This window comes from Cryptomeria japonica, chromosome 6 (assembly GCF_030272615.1).
Source record: "Cryptomeria japonica chromosome 6, Sugi_1.0, whole genome shotgun sequence".
In the NCBI taxonomy this organism is placed as follows: domain Eukaryota; kingdom Viridiplantae; phylum Streptophyta; class Pinopsida; order Cupressales; family Cupressaceae; genus Cryptomeria; species Cryptomeria japonica.
In genome coordinates, this window is record NC_081410.1 from 239,823,468 (window position 1) to 239,840,071 (window position 16,604).

At 34.8% G+C, this 16,604-nt stretch overlaps 1 protein-coding gene across 3 annotated transcripts; it reads right to left on the reverse strand.

Annotated features, from left to right (window-relative positions):
- Positions 1 to 3,639: 3,639 nt before the first annotated feature.
- On the reverse strand, positions 3,640 to 7,820 carry LOC131077323 (pentatricopeptide repeat-containing protein At4g02750-like). 3 transcript variants are annotated; one of them, XM_058014798.2, is made up of 2 exons: positions 4,403 to 7,820; positions 3,640 to 4,227 (listed from the first exon to the last, which is right to left on the reverse strand). In XM_058014798.2, the coding sequence occupies exon 1, from the start codon at positions 7,276 to 7,278 to the stop codon at positions 4,486 to 4,488; it is 2,793 nt and encodes a 930-aa protein (XP_057870781.1). In that variant the 5' UTR covers positions 7,279 to 7,820; the 3' UTR covers positions 3,640 to 4,227; positions 4,403 to 4,485. The 3 variants fall into 3 exon arrangements, with proteins under 3 accessions (XP_057870781.1, XP_057870780.1, XP_057870782.1); XM_058014797.2 differs by having other exon boundaries at positions 4,324 to 7,820; XM_058014799.2 differs by having other exon boundaries at positions 3,640 to 6,903; positions 7,023 to 7,215.
- Between the last annotated feature and the right edge of the window lie 8,784 nt (positions 7,821 to 16,604).

Consider the following 16,604-nt stretch of genomic DNA (forward strand, 5'->3'; position numbering starts at 1 on the left):
CCATTGATAGTATTGGTACTAGGGTGAATGCAAATTTTGAGGAGATATGCATCAAACAAGCCATGAGCAAGGAGGTTGCTATGAGGTTGACTAATCTTAGTCTATTCAAAGAAATGAATGTTCTTGGCATTAATTATAGCACCACTAAGAATCTCAATGGTCCTTTGATGGAGGTGAAGACAAGAATAAAGAAGAGCCCCTATTCCACTATGATCTTCCAATGCTAAGATGATGGTTTCCCATCAAGATAAAATGACCATCCTTGAAGATAAGATTAATTAATTTCTCAAATTTTGTACCAAAGTTATCTGTAGGTTTGTGGCTAACCTCCTTTTTCTTCATTCTATTAAAAGAGATAATAGAAAAGGATTGATAAAAAAATCATACTTAGGAGAAACCAAGAAGTAAAAATTCAATAAAGAATAATTGTATAAATCTTTGTATGAAGATTGGGAAGATATCCTCATCCTAGAGTAATTTTTAGCTTTTGGCTATCTTGCTCAGTGTTATTTTTTGGTTTGTCTTTGTTGTTTCTATTGTTAATGCCTTAGGTGTGCCCTTTGTTTTACTAGTCACCAAGCTCACTTTCAAATAGGGTCGAGACCCTTGTTTTACCACTTTATCTTATCACAGATAATTACTCTAATGGTTTTGGTAAGGGACAAGAGTGTATAAATTACATTTTGACAATCTTGGATTTACATTACTTTTTATGCATTGTAAAAATATTTGTAATTTTTAATTTATTTTATTTGGTATATAAATTAATTTCTACTCTTTGAATTTATCAGTCAAATATTTTTATAGATTTTCTTTCTCATGATTGAATTATTCTTTTAGGCTTTTTGGTAGCCTAAATTAGATTGCATAGTGTGGGCATGTCTATGGATTAAGCTACATATGTAGTCTAGTTTGTCTATTTCAAATTTCAAACCTATCTCTCTAAGTCAATATTTCGAAAGTTAATCATTAAATTTCATCAATGTGTTAAATCTCTTCAATTAAGCCATTAAGGACGTGTATTTATTGATAGTCCTAGATCATTAGAAAATCATGCAAAATTTGTCATATCCACTTTTTTGGATTAAAATAATTTAGTACTATTTAAGATGGACCCAGTAGGTTTTAATTTTAAGGGCAACATAATAATATTAAAATAAAAAAATATAAGTATTTTAAAATACTTAGAGGGAAATTTAGGATCCAAGGGCCCAATGTGAAAATTATATCAAGAAGGAACCTATCTTCATTTGGAGATCATTCAAATCATCCTTTGCATAATTTAAGATTTGAGTAGATTGCTCAATTTAAGCCATGTCCATAAAAAAAACCCTTGGTTTGTTCAAGGTTTGAGAGGATGAGAATCCTCTTGAATTCAACATTTGAGATTAACAACAAAAACCCTTGTTTTCAATCTTGGGTAATTTCATCCAAGGATCACAATTGTGCTAATTTGTGGAGGAACAAGAGATTTTGACAATATCACTACAATGTCACTACAATGCTTGCTACTACTTCATGGAGATTTAATGTGAGGTTTCAGTCGTAGATTAATTTAGATTTATAAGTAAATATTTGGAGGATTATTGTTAATTGATATTCTTGTCGATGTTCATTTTGAGCATCATTAATGGTTGATTAGTGGTTGATGTTAGATTTCTTAGTTACACTAGTCTATTATTCCATTGCAATCTTATTATCCATCACACAACATTAGAGGAGTGACATTTGAGAATACAAGGAGATTGGAATAGTTTTAAGAAATTAAATATGTCATTCCTTGATACTAGAGTTTGCTATTATTTTAGCTTGACTGGTTATTACAAGGTTCTATGAGTTTATTTATCAATTTGAATTGAAATAGGTCTAAGTGGGTCTTATAGTTTATTTGAAAAATGTGTATTGATTGTAGTTTATATAGATTAAAATAATAAATCAACACGATTTTCAAATTGATAATTCATTATTATTTATAATTCTAAATTTTAATTTATCATTTAGAATTTGTGAATGATAAATGATTTCCTTATATAGGGTTCTCAAGATATTTTCACATTTAGGCTAATTTCTAACGGTCAAGTACAAAAATCTAGACCAGATTTACAAATGGGAAGGGCAACATTAACAATTGCTACAATTTCGGGGAATTTTGGCCAGACTATGGAGATAGGCGCCATAGTCCTTACATGTGTCCAATTTAGGCACCTTAGTCCTTACAAGTGTCCAATCGATCCAATCGATCAAAAGAGGACCTCCAAAAGGGAAGTCACGAGTGTTGAGGTTTGTGATGCTAAATCAAGTCCTAGTTTGAGTATTTGACGATAATAGGATAGAATAAGGCCCAAAGAGGCTTGAAATGACATAGTAGAAGGCACACTAAAGCAAGGGTCCAAAAAGAGTGAAATTGTAAAGGGTTTACACTTTAGACCCTATAGATAGTTATTCTACCAAATCTTTGTATAGTCTTGATATGTCTCCTATTGGGTGCCACCAAGTGCTACTAATAGTATTGTTGTTTTATGGGTGGCTTATAAATGGATTCTTGTTGAACACGCCCATTTATTTCTAGCATTGTTGGGTGTTGACAATTGATTAATTTTCATGACATGGACACTTTTAAAATTATTAAGTGTGTTATCATGAGAGATGTTTTAGGGAAGACATGTATGCTCATTTTTAAACCATCAATGTATTTCCAACCACAAGTATTCAAACTTAATTCTCTTCTCCAAAATAGAGATCTTCTACAAATGAATTAAATAAAGATAGCATTCCTTCAAGAGAAAATAGCTTTAAAGCTAAAGTAATAAGCCTTAAGACGAATGTCGGTTATGTTGAATTCCAATGTTTGTATAAATCCTCATGCTATCATTAATCTAAGAATGTGTGTGTTTTGCACTATTATTGTATTAAACAATTAGTCCAACTACTATTTTTTAGGAATCCTAGATTTATTTAGTTTTGTATGAATTTGATATGTTAAATGAAGAGAATCTTATATAAAGGATATGCGCGAATGATGACTGATAATTTCGGATATTGTATGTAATATTTTCTTAATAATTTTTTTAATATTTACAACAATTTATTTGTAGCATGCAATCGAATTCACTATATATAAATAATCATTTTGGGAACCTCATGTTTTCTCTAAACAAAAGTTTAACAAATTTATTTGCATGAGATAAAAAAATTGAAGTTTTGTTTTTTTAATCTTTATAAAAATTATATATTTTTGTTTCACTTGTATACAAATGTATATACTTTAACAACATCTAAGACAAATTTTCAAGTGAACTCACTTTATATAGAGAATTATTTTATGAGCCTCGTGCTTTCTCTAAATAAAAGTTTAACAAATGTATTTGCATGAGATAAAAATTTGAAGTTTTGTTCTTATCTCTTCTAAAAAATATTTGTGTTTCACTCGTATACAAATATATATACTTTAACAATATCTAAGATAATTTTTCAACTAATCAAATATTAAAACTTAATTACATAATTGAAAAAAGCCTTTAAAAATAATGATTAAATTTCGTACTACAAATTTTTTACATAAGTTTTAAGAATCTTAATATAATTGTAATTTAGAACAAACGTAAGTTGATCTTCAATAATATTTACAAGGCATCCAACTCATGGAAAATGTCTCCAGCTCATATCAAGCCACTTGAAATTTACTCCTTACAAGTGTTTGTTGGGTTTATAGTTTATAAAGAGAGTATACAATTTGGTCATATTATAATCTATTATTAAATTGACTCTCTTGACCCTAGCAAGGTATTCCACCACATTGTTCCTCATAAGTTATTGGGGTAATCATCATATTTTCCCAATGTTCTAAATCTTTAACTGTCATGTCTGTACCCCTCGGTTTCTCTGGGTTCAGATATATGGGTTCAACCCCAAAATCCATGTAATTGCTTATCATGCCAGTGTCTTTTCAAGGTACAAAGATTACATTTTCACCAAGAAAAAAATTCACTCGGGCATGAAAATTTTGCATACATAATCAGATACATTTAATTGAATCCCAAATGGTAGCCCTGACATAGATACAAGATATAGCAATTTATCTAAAGAACTATGAATAAGTGCTCTCCCGGTTGTCTCACATTTCATGGAGGCTAAGCATCTTTCCATTTCCTTCAAGTGTTCCAATCCTTTTGCTTTTCTCATGCTCTTACCTCCTCCAGTTCTTCATTCAAAAGCTATGAATGCTTCCTGGAAATCAGATCAACGTCATGACACTTCAATGGCTTTACGAAAAAAGGGAATTAACAAATAATTTATCAGTATAATAGGAAGTGAGGGATATACATCTGATTCTATGAATTCAATTGCATGTTTTAGCTCTCCAAAAACTTGAAAAGGAGAAATTTTGCAGATTGTATGAAACCTGACTCCTTGGATCATTGCAAGTTTTATATGGTGCACCTTTTTATGGTTCAAAACCATGTTTGCATCTTGCTTCACTTAGTATTACCAGTAATCTCCACAAGAACATTGTCCTTGTTTGAAATAATGGAACCGGTTCCCATCTCTCACAATAATTTCTCGTGCAACAATCTTGGAGATGAATTTGGTTGCAGTGTGGCAGTTAACGCATACTCTAAGGTTCTTCACAATTCTTATGGTTGTTTTGGGGGATGTGTTTAACAATCCAAATGCAATTGCCAACATCTCACTGTGGTGACAAACAAATAATTCTGTATCCTCTTCCTCTACATCATTCAGTACATTACTTGAATTGGGAATATACCCTGCTTCCTTCATCTCCCAAGACAATTTCTCCAACTTTGCATAGATTTCCCATGTTTGTGGGTGTGATCTGTCTCCTGCACAAAAAACATTTACAATTTTATGGACTTCAATCCAACTACAACCTGGTAGCTTTTTAATTCCTCTATCTTTCATCAATCTCCTTGCCTTTAGAACTTCATCCCACCTGCCCACTTCTGCATAGGTGTTTGACATTAGAACATAAGGTGCGGTATATTTTGGATCCAGTTCAAAAAGGAGAGTAGTTGTAAATACACCTAATCCTATGTTCTTATGTGATCTACAAGCACCAAGCAAAGTTGCCCACACAACTGCTGGAGGCTTGATTGGCATTTTGATGATGAAATTCAGAGTTTCGTCGAGATAACCAGCACGGCCAAGGAGATCAACCATGCATACATAGTTATCCATTGTGGGTATTACACAATAAGAATCATTCATGCCATCGAAGTATTTACAGCCCTCATTCACTAAACCTGCATGGCTGCATGCAAATAAAATACAAACGAAGGTTATGGAGGTTGGCTTTACGCCTGCCAATTGCATTTCGTTGAAAGTCTCCAGAGCCCTTTCAACAAGCCCATTCTGTGCATATCCTGCAATCATTACTGTCCATGCGACCACATTTCTTTGAGGCATTTTGTCAAACAGTTGGCGTGCCCTGTCTATGCTTCCACATTTTGCGTACATCTGTACGAGGGCACTTGCGAGTACACAGTCTGAGGAAAATCCACTTTCAATTATGCTTTGATGGATGTCCGTACCCAGTTCCAGAGCGCCCATTTTTGCACAAGCTGGAAGGATGCTGGCAAAGGTTGTGCAGTTTGGCTTTACACCTGCTAATTGCATTTGCTTGAAAGTCTCCAAGGCATTTTCAAAGAATCCATTTTGCGCATATCCTGCTATCATTGCGTTCCATGAGACCACATCTCGTTGATGCATTTTTTTAAACAGTATGCATGCCTTGTCTGTGCTTCCACATTTTGCATACATGTCTAACAGGGCACTCTCAACTACAATATCCGACAAAAAACCAGTTTCGATTATGCTTTGATGGATGTTCATACCCTGTTCCAAAGCTCCCATTTTTGCACATGCTGGAAGGATGCTAGCAAAGGTTGTGTTATTTGGTTTTACACCTGCCAATTGCATGTTCTTAAAAGTCTCCAAGGCATCTTCAACAAGCTCATTTTGTGCATAACCCGCAATCATTGCATTCCATGAGACTACATCTCGTTGAGGCATTTCTTGAAAAATCCGCAAAGCCTCATCAAGAAGACCATTTTGTGCATATCCTGCAATCATGGCATTCCATGAAACCACATTTCGTCTAGGCATTTCTTTAAAAAGCATTAAAGCCTCGTCGAGAATACCATGTTGTGCATATCCTGCAATCATCACATTCCATGAGACCACGTCTCGGCGAGGCATTTCTTTGAAAAGTCTGATAGCCTCATCAAGAGCACCATTTTGCACAAATCCTGCAATCATCGTATTCCACGAGACCATATCCCGTTGCGGCATTTCTTTAAAAACCTTTAAAGCCTCATCCAGAACGCCGTTTTGGGTATACCCTGCAATCATGGCATTCCACGATACAACATTTCTTTCAGGCATTTCATTGAAAAGCCTTAAGGCCTCATCAAGAAAACCATTTTGTGCAAATCCAGTAATAAGCGCATTCCACGAGATCACATCTGGTAGAGGCATTTCTTTGAAAAGGCTAACAGCCTCATCAAGAGCACCATTCTGGGCATATCCAGCGATGATGGCATTCCATGAAACCACATTTCTGTGAGGCATTATATCAAACAACTCCCGTGCTTTGTGTATGCTTCCGCATTTTATATACATGTCAACGAGGGCACTAGCAACTACAACATCTGACAAAAACCCACTTTCCATTACACTTTCATGGATGTCCATACCCACTTCCAAAGCTCCAAGTTTGGCACAGGCTGGAAGGACACTGGCATAGGTGAAGTGATCAGGTTGGAGACCAGATCGTTGCATTTGGTGGAACAGAGCCAAAGCCTCGTGAGGACAGCCATGTTTTCTGTACGCCACAACCAGCACATTCCATGACACAACGTTTCGTTCTGTCATGTCATTGAAAACCTTGCGAGCATCCACCAAATTACCACACTTGACATACATGCTGATAAGCTTATTTTGAAAAAAAGTGCGTGTAGCAAATGGAAATCCCCTGTCGGTGATTAAAGAGTGGATTTGCCTACCTTGTGAAAGCGCACTGTTGGCAATGCAGCTGTGCAATAGTTGACGATATGCATTGGCGTCTTCAGTGGGGTCGTGCTTTCTAAGTAGAGTGTGAAGCGCCTTCTTCAATCGATTGCCCTCCCTACACAATTCTGTGCGACTGAAATGGGTACTTGACGGTATTGTCTGCTTATAATGCGTATTGCTATTCATTCTACTTTTGCCACTCTCAATCACCACCACCGATTTCGTCCTCAAATGTGGTACCATACCCATTTATTTGTCTCTGTAAAATACACCTCATATACATGGCTTGCCAGATTCAAAATCGTTTGAATCTGCTGCCTTAGTGGAGTATTTCAGCTTCCCATTCTAAGATTCAACTCCTCCGTGATTACCATCTTCTCATTTTCCAAGCTATTGTAAAAGGGGAAGTTGTTACTCGTAGGTTTCTCTGCAAGGTTGTCACCCATTTTATTGGTCATTTACAAGCCCGAAGTGTTGGTGATTAAATTTCTCCTCTCAAACTTGGCTCTGTTGGTTTAAATTCGTTTAGAGTTTACACTGGAGCCAGAAATTGCTCGTTATATATACTGCTCTGTATATCCTATCAAGAGAATTTTGTTGAACAAAAAATTTGTTGATGTTCTGCTTTCAGATATTATCTGTTGCGAAGTTGTAGTAATGCCTGGGATATTGTTTACTAGCACTTGCACCAGAAGGGTGCAAGGATTACGGCGATCATATCATTTCTTTCTTTGAGGAGATGAATTTCTTCTCATTTTCATTCTGACATAGAATTCAAAGTATTTGAGGACATGAATATCTCCTCATTTTCATTCTGACATAGCATTTCAATGGACTGATATAAGTTATTAGAAGTAGCTAGGTCAGAAGATGAAACTATTGACTGCTTCATTGGATAAGATTATTAGTATTGTATTCTCATTGAAACATAATCTAGCACAATCAAATTCAAATTTAAAAACTTGTGACCCCAACAATCCTGCAATGGAAATTTTAGATTTCGTGTCATTGTTTGAACATTGTAGGTATGGCTATATGGAATGGGAAAAGGCTGCTAGCAAATACAATGGTATAATCTTAAGCATGGCATAGTCCATCTTAGCCATATATGAATTATATGGCTAGATATCCAGTGTTGTGGATGAAGGGTACCTTAGGAGATATGTGCTACTGAATTTTTAGAAGGGCAGACACTAGTGAAGAATTGGGCTTGGAGTGTTTCAAAAGCCTTTTCAACAATCTATTTATGGTGTAGCATCCAGGGAAAGAAGCAATCAATATCAACCAAAAACATATTTTTAGTTTGTTTGTTTCATTTTGGTTTGTCTCCATTTGTTTGGCATCTTTCCACTAATTGATTAACTAATATTTCAATCTAAAATGAAGAACATAACAATAGATAATAAGAATAATAGATTTAATTATTCACACAGAATATAAAGAGATGGTTGCTCTGTTTTTATACTTTTTATCCTAGGAACATTAAGATATGGCACATTTTGGGAAGCAATGGGTACTTCACCTGTAGCATAGGGCACTTTGCTAATTTATTTAAACTAATGCTTGCTTGAGGCCAACTGAGGTATATGGGAGCAACTACATTGGAAGTGTACTGAAAATATGTAGAGAAAGATGTTGCATTCGAGTGTTGATCCTGAGGCCACTTCATTAACCATCTTTCTCTTCATAGGAATAAACAAGTATAACATTTGCTCTAGATTAACATTTTGTCTAGATTAATAGTTCATCCTATGTAATCATGATCGGATATCCAACTTTTTGAGTGCATTAGATGCACTCTAATGCTAATTCATATCAAAGCATTTCATATCAAAACATGTAGGTCATCAAGCTATGTGACTTATGCCACACATAGTGCCCCAAGTTATGGTAGGGGTATGCGAACACGTTGTGCCTCCATACAAACATGGTCTAACTTTCATCCATCTCTCTTATCACATAGACAAGTCCATACTAACATAATAGAATAAAAATAAATAGACAATACGAATAACAAATGTCAAATAATATCAATTTCACAACAAAGAAATATTATTATTAAAAAATAAAAAAAACTACGAGAACCATTTTATTCATCTCTCGAACTCTTCCCACTACTAATTCAATAATTTCTTGTGAGACATCTACTAGTCTCCTCAGAGAATCTACTTATTTAACAAACTATATTATGCTCCATCTATGGCATTTTTCTAGTCTCCTAATATAACTCATTCAACCAACCCGGTTATATTATATGCAACACTTGTCCCCTTCACCTAAAGAGCTAGGTGGTTTAAATCATTATTATTAAAAACAAGTGTCATGTAGTGGCTAGTACTTGTCGTTTATATTTGTAATAGTAATTGAGTATGTTTTTTTCACAATTAATTAGCAATAAAAGATATTAATAATTTTGTAATGTAACTTTAATTGAATCATAACCCTAATTAAGTTGTAATCTTATTTGAACCCTAACTATAATACTAATTGAATGTTAATTATAAATTAATTGAATCGTAAATTTAACACATAATAATCCCTAACCTAAATTGAGCACTAATCTTAACCCTTACCCTTGTAATACCCTAAAAATGGTCACCTAAACCATGGGCCCCTAATCTCGACAACATCACCAAGGTCCTAACCAAAGGCAATTAAATCAACCTTGAGCACCTAATTAATTAATTATTCAATCATTACTGTTACATGGCAAATTAATCACTCTATATTAAATAAATATTTATTTAATTAATTAAATCATTCAAAGTAAATCATTTTGATCAATTATCCTATTTATTTAATTAAATATCCTAGCATATTTAATTAATAAAAAAAATTGTCATTTAATCACAAAAAAAGGAATTAATTTACAAAAAGAGATTAATCACAAAAAGAGGAATTAATCTGCAAAAGAAAGAGTTAAATAAAAAACAAAAGAAAAGAATTAAATGGAGAAAATAAATCAAACTTAAGATATTTCTTTTTCTAAAATTGAGATAACTTGAGAAATCGGAAAAACAACTAAATTGAATTAATCATCTTCTCTAAAAATAAAACTCAAAGCTTTTCTTGAGGAAAGAGGTTCAGTTATATTGAAAAGCCCTTTTCTAAATAAAAATCTTTAGCAAATTAAAGAAAAGTGCATGGAATCAACTATTTTTATCTCAAGTGCATGGAATCAACTAAATTTTATCTCCAATGCAGACTCAGACTTATAATATGAATGCATTCAATCAAGCTATAATTGGAATCTATCTCGAGATTGACTTAATATGATCTCTCAATTATTTCAATTATCGTGAAATGTGCTTTTTATTGAGGAATCTCAACTGCTCATTGTTAATTGATCTTGACCATTGGTCTCTCTTTTGAGTCTCTATAAATTCAGTCTTCATCTCTTGTTCAAAACACCCTGGAGATTTATTGTTATTATGTAGTTTTTGCTCTGGAGTCATTGAAGATATTGTGCTTTGAGATTATTGCATCTTAGTTTAGCTTTTTGCATACTTAGTTTAATCGTTATTGCTTGCATTCATCTAGCTTACTATTTATTCATTTAGCTTAATATTCATTCATCTAGCTTAATATTGCATACATTTAGCTTATTCTTGTGCTCATATTAAATCATTCGTCTTGGTGTAGTCTAGTCACTGGTATTGCTTAGACAAATATGAGAGCAAGTCTATACTCGCATCTTTTAGAAGGCAATAGGTCGATTTGTTATGGTTTTTATATTCATGATTATATCTGTCTAACCATGCATGCAATGACTTAATTGAAGTGTTGTGTCTTACATCTTGTAGACTTTATCCACTTTTCACACACACATTTTTTGCGCCCACCGTGGGGCAGAAGACTACATCTTTTGACCTCGCAAATTAACTTACTTCCATTTTTCAAATTTTTTCTGTACAATTACTACAAAAACTCATACGAGTTTTCACAGAGGCTTGAACGATAAACTGCAGGTATCGTACGGCTGGGTGAGAATACTTGTACGATATTTTGGTTTTTGGTATTAAAGAAAACTGCAATTTTAGGGTTTTTTTTTTCGTAGTGAATTTTTATGGTACTAATGCTGACCCTGGCTTGTTGTTTGTCTGCTTAGGAGATTTTGACAGCCTAACCAGTTTTTGTAGAACTCTTGTCAAAGAACATGTCTATCGCACAAAAACAATATGACTACTGATTCGTTGTTTTTGTAGGTTGTCCGAGGAGATTCAAGTGAACTTCGTGTATTCTTTAAATTCATTTTTTTTAGGCACTTAAATTGCTATCTGGTTAATGAACAAATCTGTCTTTTGTTTTTTAAGAAAAATCTAAGAGGTAGCAGAGTATGCTCTTGTTTGCACAAACAATCAAAAATCTAGACCCTCAAAGCTTTTTCTAAGTTTGAGATTTGTGTACCTTTAGCGGGCCTGTCCCAATGAGAAAAAGTAACCACCCTATGAAAACGACCCAAGTGAGTATAGCTGGACATGAGCATTCCAACTCACTATAATAAATAGGCCTCTGGTGATCAAAGTCTTAGAGGACAAGATTATTTGAGTTTTCTCTTTGAGATCTCTCATATTGAGCATTTTGTAGGGCCTCGCGGTCTCAATCACGTTTACATGACTATAACATGTTTCAGTACCTTGTCGGGCTATAGGCCTCAATCATGCTTGTGTGACTTCAAGGGGTAATTTCAAATGGAATTCCTGACTAAGAACTATAAGATAGAGGCTACCTGATTCACCTCCGAAAGGGGGATAATCTTTGTGCAAGAGAGATAGTAACTCTCCCAAGATACTTGCCATTTCGTGCCCCCATTAGTGTTTGGAGTCAGTTAATACGACATTGAGAATCCATTGCATGAGACTCAGTGGCTGTATTCTGATTAGCTATTGGGTGTGTACCTGAGTCTGCAAGAAAAGGTTTTCTTCTCTAAGAAAACTTTCGTAGGCTCAGCGTGTTGTGCTTGAAGTCATTATACATCTTGCGTGTTTATTGTGTTTTTATCCCTGAAACTGAAACTGAAATACTAAAACTGGAGAAAACAATCAATAACATCAAAAACTTAGTCATCAAAACTCTGTCCGTGTCAAAAACTAGTCTCTGTCAGTCATCAAAACTTTGTCTATGTCAAAAACTATTCTTTGTTAGTGATCAAAACTCTGTCCAGTCCTTTATTGTACGATTCTACTGAATTATCGTCTGGCTATATACCTATTGTCGTACGAGTATTCATTGGTCTTATCAGTTTATCGTCTAGTCTTGTCATAATTATCGTCTTGGTCCTCAGAATTGTCGTTTTGTTCCTAGAGAATTGTCGTCTGGCCTCAAGTATACTGTCATACGAATAATCATTATGCTCATCAGATTGTTTTCTGGAGAACACTAAACTGTCGTGCAAGTATAGGCAGCAACTCATACGAGAAACTGCTTGTGTCGTTTGGGAATTGTCAAATTATCGTCTGGGTCTGAAAACTCTGTCATACGAATTTATGATTTGTCAATCCAGAAACTTGTTTGTCTACACACTTTTCCAGAATTGTCATACTTGCCTAATTAGTCTACAGTGAGCGTAAATCTAATCATCATAATTCTGAGCATAAACAATCTTGATATTGAACCCCTGTCGGTGTGTTGCACGATTTTGTCGATCATCTTTCAACTAGTTCAATCAACTACTTATCAAACTAAACCAAACTAAGTTACTTAGATCACCTCTTATACATGATAGATCGTTCCTAAAACCAAACCAAGTCTTAGTCACTTCTCTCAAATCACTACGTCAAACGAACAACTAGCTTCAATTTGATCTTGACTTCTGCATCACATCTAGTTCTTGGTCACATCAGTTATAAATGTCTGTTCAAACCAGACGTTCTTGTAAAAAAGCTGCCAAAGGTAAAGGATAGTCCTTTTCATTATAGACTAATCCATTATTTGTAGAAGACCCCATCTCTAATAAATCTTCGTCATCAAATATACCAATTTTTTATCAATCCTTATCTCCCACCATGTCTAGAGAAAGGCAAGAAAGAGAAGCTACTAAACACAATACTTATGACAATATCAGCACCCATGCTAATGACAGTGATTCCTCATCTAGCAAGTCTGAAGCCTCTGAACCTATAGAAGTTGTTATAAATAGTTGTCAAAAGGATAAAGATTTATGAAAAATGATGAAGATTGTCATGGCTAGAGAAATAGAAGATTATTTTCTAGAGCTAGCAAAACAAGGCGCTAAACTTCCTACTGATTATAACATTGAAACCCTTATCGCTAAAGAGGAAGAGACACCAATAGCATTGGTAAACAAACAATTACAAGCGTTAGAGACTGAAATCAAAGAAATGAAAAACAAGAATAAATCATCAACTTTTACAAAAACAAGGAGAAAGCAATATTCTCTGGACACGATATGCCCATTCCCATTTGACAAAAACTTTTACATGCCTCCATTTCCTTCAATAGTGGAAATTCCTAAGTTTGACAAATATGATGATAATGCAGAATTTTATGCTTTATGTATGGAGTTCATGCACGAATAAACATATCTCATGCGCCTTTTCTCGAGGAGTTTAGGAGGACAAGCTATGGAATGGTTTTCAAGCCTACCTATGGGAATTAAATATTTTGAGGAATTAGTCGAATTGTTTCTCCAATAATACTCCTATAACATCCATCATCCAATCACTATGATTGAGCTTTGCAATACCAAATAGAAAACAAGAGAACCTTTTCTCACTTTCCTTCAACGTTGGAGAAAGATGTTCTCTAGATATTCACGGCCTATTCCAGATTCTGAGAAAATGGACATCTTTGTCAATAACTTGATCCCTAAATTGAAATACTATATCCAAATGCAAGTGTACCCTTCATTCAACAAAATGGTAGATAGTGTCCTCATAATGGAAGATGTGCTTATAAAGAAAGGAGATATATCACTTTGGAAAGAAACACAACAAGGTTCTAGTTCCAAAGTGAAGAATAAATATTGGAAATATGGCAAAGATAACAACAGAAATGTTGTTAATGATGGAGTGGTGGACACTGTTAAACCAAAATCAAAACCCACAATATTTAATCTAGCTAGCGGCACACAAACCCTCAAAGCAGTTGAAACTGCGGCAGAAAACCCTCCGAAGAAATCAAAAGAGTGGTTTAGAGAGAAGCCTTGGCTGTCAAAGCCTAAACGTGATTTCACTCCTTTGGAGGAATCGTATGAATCATCTCTTATGACTTTATTAGCAAATGATCAGATAACATTGCCTGACAACTATAGACCATATGATCCAGAAGTTAAACCCAAATGGTGGAGGGAAAACGAGTACTGTTAATATCATCGAAACAAGGGTCATACAAAAAACAACTGCATGAAACTCAAACACAAGATTCAAGACCTCATCGATGCTGGAAAAATTGTTATTGGAAATCACATGACTAATGCTGATCACAAAGCTTTTAAAGATCCCTTGCCTTCTTATGAACAAGGTGATTCCTCAAAATCCAAGGGAGGTTCCAAATTGAATTACACCTACACCAACAATGACAATGTGATCAACATGGTTGAATCTTCCGAATCTAAGTATTGCAACATGATCATAGTCAAAGATAAACAACATAAAACACAAACTGCAAATGTTGTAACCTGCACTCAAAAGAAGGTTACTCTAACAGGATCTAGTTCCTCAACTCCCGATCAAACAACATCAAACCTACATACTTCTTCAAACAAACAACCAAATACGATAATGGCTAAATTTAAGAGTTGACTTCATCATCCTCTCCTAGTTACAACATTGTTGAACAATTAAAGCGAACCACTGCTCAAATCTCCATTTTTGAATTGCTTAAAATCTCTTTTGCTCATAGAGAGATCCTAGACAAAGCTTTGCTCACTACTAATGTCCCCAAAGATTTAGATGTAGATCAGTTTCAATCTATGGTGGGTCACCTGACTTCACCTCATTACCTCACCTTCTCTGAAGAAGATGACAATTCATTGAAACACCCACATAACCAACCATTACACATTGAAGCTATGATCCATAAACATTGAGTCAAACGTGTTTTGATAGATGGAGGCGCTGGGTTGAATATTTGTACCAACAATTTACTGACACAGTTGGGATTTTCTGAACATGTCATTGATCCAACAAAGAAAATAACAATCAAAGCTTATGATGAAGAAGAAAGAACCTCTAAAGGTTCGTTACTATTAGCGATAAGGGTAGGACCTGTGGAAAGAGATGCCATTTTTTAGGTGCTTGACCTTCCTCTTTCCTACAACATCTTGTTGGGCAGGCCATGGATTCATGAAATGCAAGTAGTACCATCTACCTATCATCAGTGCTTGAAATTTCCTTCTAATGGAGTTGAAGTTAGTATTCCTGCTGATACAAGTTACACATGTAGTGCATTAAAACATTGTACTGATACCTTTGTTCCTCATAACAGAGCAGCTTCTGCAGCTAAACTTTCAGAAACTTTGATGACAGACTTAGAAAAGAAATTGAAAACCATAGGTACTGGCATGGAGGGATACAAGATAGAACCTGTACTTTCATTAATGTCTCTTCCTCCATTACCAAGACAGTCTGGAAAACCATCAAAGGCTATGAAGCCACAAACTTCAACTCCAAATGTCATTTATGATGGTATTTTTGTACAGTCCTCTACTTCCCTTGCAGATGAAATAGAAGAGGAGGTTGTTCTCAAATGGATTTTGAAACAAGATAGTGAAAACAAAGAAGTGCAACACTGTGAGATTTCCCCTGAACAATATGGTCCAGGCTATAAGATGATTCAACGCATGGGATATTCAGGTACCAGTCCTCTGGGAAAGCATCAAGAAGGTATTGTTGAACCTATTCAACTACAAACTAAGTCTACAAATGATAAAGCTAGACTTGGATATCATTTAGAGAAGTCATCAGGTCAGAAACATACTTCTCATCATCAGTCTAAGTGGAGGAAAAAGATACTACCATCAACATCATAGAAAATAAATACCCAACAAACTCGGGAAGAGTATGAAAAAGAACAAGAAGAATTGGCAATCAAGAGAGAAGAAGAAACTTGTAATAAAGTTCCAATTGTATCAGCAATGACACTACAAGGAGTAGAAATCCCAGAAGATATGAGAGAAGAAATGGAAGGAATTAAAGAGTTGTTTGCACCATTGAACATTTTGGTCACATACACAGGAAGAATGCAAGTAGATGATTCAGAAAGTGACTCGAATGAGTATGAATGGGGTCCAGAGCCTCTATCAGATGCATCTACTGAAGAAACTCCTGAAGAACCTAGTGATATCATAGATGAAGCACAAGAGATAGTGTGCTTAAAACTACAAAAGGAAATAGAAGAAATCAGACTAAAAAGACAAGAAAACTATGAACAACATATCTCCCTCTAATAAGATAAAGAAAATCAGGTATGGGACTACAAATGAATAATTGGAGGCTACAGAAGCAGGGCCGATCATTAGTCTAGAGGAAGCTGAATGAAAAAGAAGGCATAGACTAAAAGAGTCATCAAGGTTATGTCAACAAGTATGTCAAATACAAGTGATCATTGAACCA